This window comes from Plectrocnemia conspersa, unplaced genomic scaffold (assembly GCF_051122295.1).
Source record: "Plectrocnemia conspersa isolate PC_06_02 unplaced genomic scaffold, ASM5112229v1 ptg000014l, whole genome shotgun sequence".
NCBI classification, from domain to species: domain Eukaryota; kingdom Metazoa; phylum Arthropoda; class Insecta; order Trichoptera; family Polycentropodidae; genus Plectrocnemia; species Plectrocnemia conspersa.
Window position 1 is genome coordinate 31,115,639 of NW_028277178.1, and position 6,199 is coordinate 31,121,837.

Consider the following 6,199-nt stretch of genomic DNA (forward strand, 5'->3'; position numbering starts at 1 on the left):
TTAACCGAACGCATTAATAATTTTGATCATATAGTTTCAGTCTTCTGCCATTTGGAGTTAAAGCTTGCCTACTATTGGCAATATTGGTTGTCATTCTGCATATTTTGGATCGTCAAATAGAATTCACTTCTAGAACAGACTTTTTGTGGAAGACAAAATTAAAGATTGAGCAAGAAGAAGTCGAAACGATGAGAGGAATAAATAAAGTAAGATTATTTTCATATATATTAACTTTAAAGCAATAACATCTCAAATGATATATTTATCAAAAATATTGTATTAAATCTGATATATATTATATATATGTATATAGATATCACAGTGATTAGGCAGCATTTAACAAAAGTATTTTATTAGCCCATTTTCGCCGAATACGTCTGTCGTACATTTCTTTACCTGTACTTACTTCATACAGACGTCTTTCTAAAAAGGTACATATTTAAGAACACCGATTATTTTGACTGATCAATACATAGCTTTAATATAAATATATTTGATATATTAGACCCTTATTGTTTTTAGTATAAAATTGTCAAAGTATGTAGATTTTTAACTATAGAAAAGAAAAATATTTAACTATAATATATTAATTAATTATTTTATCATGAGGTTTATATATTTTATGTTTTCACATCGAAATGGATAATAGGTTTTCTAAGAAAGTATTTTCATTATTAGCATATTTTGAATCGTAAAGTTTTTATGAATAATAATTAAGTAGATTCTGATAACTGATAAGTTTTACCATAATAACATATCAATTTTACCAATAATTTTTTTTTAATAATTGTATAAAAATAAAAAGAAGTAATGACAATAATAGCGATTGTATATACATGTCTTGAGTTGCGAGGTAATATATTTTTCACTTACTAAAAGAGATTTAATTTCATGAGCTCTTTTAAATGAACACACGTGCATTGCTTAAAAACAGCTAGAATACCTGCAAGTTAAAAACATATTTACTGCACTTTTTAAGGGGAGTTGAATATTTATAATAAGGGTAGCCAAACTTCAAGCTCATATATGCCACATACAAGAATCTCAAAGACTAAAGAGCCGCAATAATATTTTTCGTGGGAATTAAATTATGAAAATGTATTATTTATTATTTTTTTAATTAAATAGTGAATTAATTAGTAAATTGATGAGTTTGGACTTAGATAAGAAAACCAAATTGATGATTTTGAACTAACTTTTGTCTCTGTAAAACCCGGTCTAATTTTTCTGAGCAACAGTTCTTCGAAAACTTTTGATAATGAGGGCAGGAGACTTATTGGCCTATATGATTTTAGGTCTTATGAATCCTTTGCCGGTTTTGGTATCATTATAACCTTCTTAGTTTTTCATTAAGCTGGATAGTATTGAAGTTTCAAAGAGAATTTCAAGATAAATATGATAATTTTGATGGCACTATCTGGAAGTTCGTTTAATATTTACTTGTAATTAGATCATCTTCAGGTGCTTCTTTTGGATTAAGGTTAGGTAAACGCAGGAAATGGTGTAAAAACCTTTACTAAATGTTCAGCTAAAGCTGCAACTTTTTTTTATTGTTTCTTGGCCATTTTCCATTTTCTAGTTTTATTAGAGTTATATGAATTTGCTGCTGTTTTATTAAATTTTGTTGCCTTCCAAAGAGAGTAGTTTGCGACTTCGTTCACGGTTAAGTTTTTTAGATAATCCTGTATTGCTTGATTTTTTATGTCATTTAGTGTCTGCTCAAATTCTTTTGCGATTCTATTGAATTTGTTTTTAATAACATTGTCTCTTGACTGCGTCCAGATTCTTCTCAGCTTCCTTTTTTCTGCAAGTTTTTTCTTATGAATAGTAGAATATTGCCTTTGGCATTTTACTCTTTACGTTGCAGGGTGGCACCGCGAGCTGCGTTTTGTATAGTGCCTATGACGTAAGAGACAGCTCTCGATCTATTTCTTCTTCCGTTTTTATTGATATAAGTCTGATCCTGTCCTCTACAAAACATCTGAATTTGTTCCAATTCGTTTTTGCGCTTGCAAGGATCACTGGTTTAGACGTTGACAAAATTTGTGTCCTCAGGGTCACTATTACTGACGAGTGATCTGATGACATGTTTAGGGAGGATTTATCTTTAAAGTTATTGCCAGATATACCATTCGTTACACAAAAGGAGATAAGATCTGGGTTTTTTCTTGTGTTTGGGCCAATATGTCAGTTCTTCCCTTGAGAGCTCCTGGAGGTTATTGTTATTCGTCACTTTGACAAGCTCCCTACCATGTTGAGTAATCAGTCTGGAGTCCCACTGTGTGTACTTAGCATTGTAGTCCTCTGCAGCAATGAATCTTATTACCAATAGTGTGCTGAAAGTCTTTTCTTTTGATTTTGTGCTTTGTAGGACAGTATACTGCACTTATTTTAGTGGTTTTATGCATTTTAGCAACTTCTACGGTTGTGGCTTGTATTTGTTTGTATCGATATTCACACAATTAGTGGTGCTTGATTGATTTTTATATTATTACTGCGGTTTCTCTGTGAGCAGTATCGTCCGAATGTTTTGTGTCATGTGTAGCGTAGTCGGGCATTTTAAAAACAATTTATTTGTAATATGAGTTTAACTTACATATAAGCATAATGTATATTTTAATATTTTTTATAAAAGTTTTTACTTCTTGGCTATGTTGTGTAGCAGACATTTATTTAAGCTCAGATATGACCAGTGTTAAAAGATTTAGCATTGAGTCTATCTGAAGTTATTATTTCACTAATGAAAGTCTATATACATTTTTACCAGTAGATATATATTTTTACTGCCGAAAATATAATTTAACTAATAGACGCTAATATGCTGCTCTAAAATGTCTCTGAAACTTAATTTGCAAGTTGCGAAACATCCATTTGCTGTTCATACCCAAACCTAACCTAATGAAAGTTCTAAAACCAAGCATAGTTTTAGAACTTTCGTTAGGTTAAGTCCAAAATACAAACATAGCCAACTCATCTCTTAGGGTAAAATAGAAAATGTACAGATCTCGCTTATTGCTCCATATTGCTCCATACAGATTTATGATATTAGGGCATTGGTATTAGCAAAGTATATTCAAACCGAATTTTGGTCAATAGGAGGGTGCAAAAACAATTATCACTACACAGTGAGAATGCTCGGTAACGAGCGTTCCCACTGCGACAGCGCCAACACGATTTTATTATTTTTGACGTGAATTTTTGGCTTCTGAGAAGAGATAATTGTTTTATGCGCTCTCCTATTGATCAAAATTCGGTTTAGACGTGCTTCATTTGATACTACTTATTTTGAGCCGTAATATTGTCACTAGATAACCGAGCGTTTCCATTACAACGGCACGATTTTATTGCTTTTGGCGTGGAATCTAAATAGGGACGCTCTTGAATTTGCCTAGCAAAATGCATGTAATTTAATGAAATATTATGAATCTTAAAGAAATGAAAATATTAAAAAATATCACTGACTGGCTAACTTTTGCCCCTCCCTGAAAAAAGTTAAAATGACACCTCTGTTATTTATGTTATTATATCTTAAAATATATTATAAGATTAGAATAACATGAATTTTATTAATATCTGAATATCATAAGTCTGTATATATTATATTTTAATATATTTGTTTTAGATATTATTGGAGAATATTTTACCGGCTCATGTAGCTGAACATTTTTTACTGGCTAAAACTAGTCAGGTAAGTCTAAATATAGATTACATAGGGCTAATTCTTTATTTTGACAATTATTAATACAATTTCAGACCGAATTATATCATGAAAGATACTCATGTATAGCTGTAATGTTTGCGTCTATACCCAACTATAAAGAATTTTATGATGAAACTGATGTTAACAAGCAAGGATTGGAATGTTTGAGACTATTGAATGAAATCATATGTGATTTTGATAAGGTAGTATTATGAATAACATCAGATAAAGTAATAAAAATATTAAACCATCTCCTCAACAGTTACTTTTGAAGCCGAAGTATAGCTGCATTGAAAAAATTAAAACTATCGGAAGTACTTATATGCTGGCTTCGGGCTTACGGCCTGGAAAGGAAGACCAATCTGGGGTAAATATTGCTTTGTGCTAATCTAAATTGTGAAGTAATAATCATTAATTTATTATGTTTATGTATTCACCGCTTGTAGGATGAAGCACAGGTAGTTATATAATAAGATAATTTACTTATGTATTACAATAAAGTTATGTTAAATGTATATTTTTAATATGAAATAACTATTATATTGTTATGTTTTAGGATGCTGCACGGAAACAAGAACATATGATAACCATCTTGGTAGATTTTGGAATAGCGTTGATGATGATACTAGATCAGATTAACCGAGACAGTTTTCAAAGGTTTAAATTGAGAATAGGACTCAATCATGGACCAGTGATAGCCGGCGTTGTTGGAGCTCAAAAGCCACAATATGATATCTGGGGCAATACGGTCAACGTCGCTTCCAGAATGGACTCGTGTGGAGCAATGGGCCGTATACAAGTTACCGAAGATACCGCAAAGTATTTATTTTGGGTTTTATTAACTATATAGTTTATATAAGTTTATGTAACACTTTCATATTATAGGATACTAATGGGTGCTGGTTATGCATGTGAATGTAGAGGTCCGACCTATGTGAAAGGAAAAGGCACTCTGAAAACATATTTTGTGAAGACTCAGTTTGATGATAAGTAGATGAAGATGGTAAATTATAAAATTTAAAATAAATATTAAAATATAACCAAAGATATTCTACTATAATTGCTCAAAATATATTATTTTCATGATACACTCTTACTTTTTTTTTCTAGTCAATCATGATTTCAATTTTATTTAGGTTTATCGTATGAATTATATAACTAATAATGCATATTTTTAATTATGTATACAATACCATGTATATTTATTATATATAAGCTTTTAATATGTTTAATAAAAAACTGATTATGTTATAGTTGTTGAATGAAGTGTAATGTGGATTAAAATTACCTAAAAACGTAAAGTGTTCAAATATGTACACGTAGATAATGAATGTCTATTTTTAAAGCAACAGTATCAACTATTAAGAATATTGTCATATCTATAATACATAACCTACATTCTATAAAAAAATCCTATTTCTATAATACATTTATAAACAACTGCTAAAAAAACTTTTGTATATATTTTCCAAATGTGCAAATGTATATTTTTAATAATAATCTACTTGTTAGTATTTTAAGAGTATATATATACCTATTTTATTTATTATCCATGGCTCTAATTTAATTAACCCCTCATAATATTGAATGTAATCGAAATGCAAGTTGTACTTATGTCACTTAGATTAACACAATAATATAAAGGATGAGATAATTATCTGTGATTTATTTACACCAAGTGTAAAAAGTGTTATGAAGAAAGAAATCAATTTAAAGGTGTTGGCCATTATTAGAATATTTTTTGTCAGTCTTATAAATAAATATATGGACAATATTGATTGTGAAATAGTTTAAAATATAATATGTAAATGGCCTATGTTAATTAATTATGGTGTATTACATTAATACACATTTAATTTTAGAAACATTACATATTTATGTAGAAATATAATCCATACACATATGTATATTATATTTATTCGACTTTTAGAAATGGCTGGAGTGAATTAATAAATGTTATCTATAAATGTTAATTAAAATATAATACATATATAATATTAGCAAGAATTTTATTTTTAGATGAATTAAATAGTTACCCATATTCTTTATTTATAAGATAAATGTTTTACTTGCAAATAAATAGTTTCTACGGTACACAAGAGATGTCTCTTAAATAAATTCTCATTTAAACTACCCCTCGAGAAGATGTTGAGGGTTTACGCGTGTGACTTTGATCCGCGTGGGAAGGGCGTCTTACCATGGATCGAAGGACCAGCGAAACACTTACTTAGTATGTTAAATACATATGCATGACATAACAGCTTTACGCAAATGTATACAGCACAGACGAAAAAAACAAAAAATAAATATAAAAAAATTCTTTTAGAATCTCTGAATTAAGAATATTTCTGACCAGCATTTAAAGTAGTGCTTTCTTCAGTACACACGTCGATGCGACTTGATGTTATCATATCTCAGCATACTTTATATGAGTTTTGTGGGAAACAAAAATAGTATATGTATCTAAAAAACATTGTTCAAGTATTTTCTAATCAAATT

The 6,199-nt window shown here is 29.4% G+C and overlaps 1 protein-coding gene across 2 annotated transcripts in view; it reads left to right on the forward strand.

Annotated features, from left to right (window-relative positions):
- The window catches only part of Ac76E (adenylate cyclase type 2 Ac76E), an 81,910-nt gene extending 76,210 nt beyond the window's left edge, over positions 1-5,700 (forward strand). For both annotated transcript variants that reach the window (XM_088203875.1, XM_088203876.1), the window contains exons 18-23: positions 35-206; positions 3,623-3,688; positions 3,754-3,903; positions 3,963-4,067; positions 4,257-4,519; positions 4,586-5,700. In XM_088203875.1, coding sequence (XP_088060001.1) covers positions 35-206; positions 3,623-3,688; positions 3,754-3,903; positions 3,963-4,067; positions 4,257-4,519; positions 4,586-4,694 — 865 coding nt within the window. In that variant the 3' untranslated portion in view covers positions 4,695-5,700. The remainder of the gene's footprint in view (positions 1-34; positions 207-3,622; positions 3,689-3,753; positions 3,904-3,962; positions 4,068-4,256; positions 4,520-4,585) is intronic.
- The last annotated feature ends 499 nt before the right edge of the window (positions 5,701-6,199 follow it).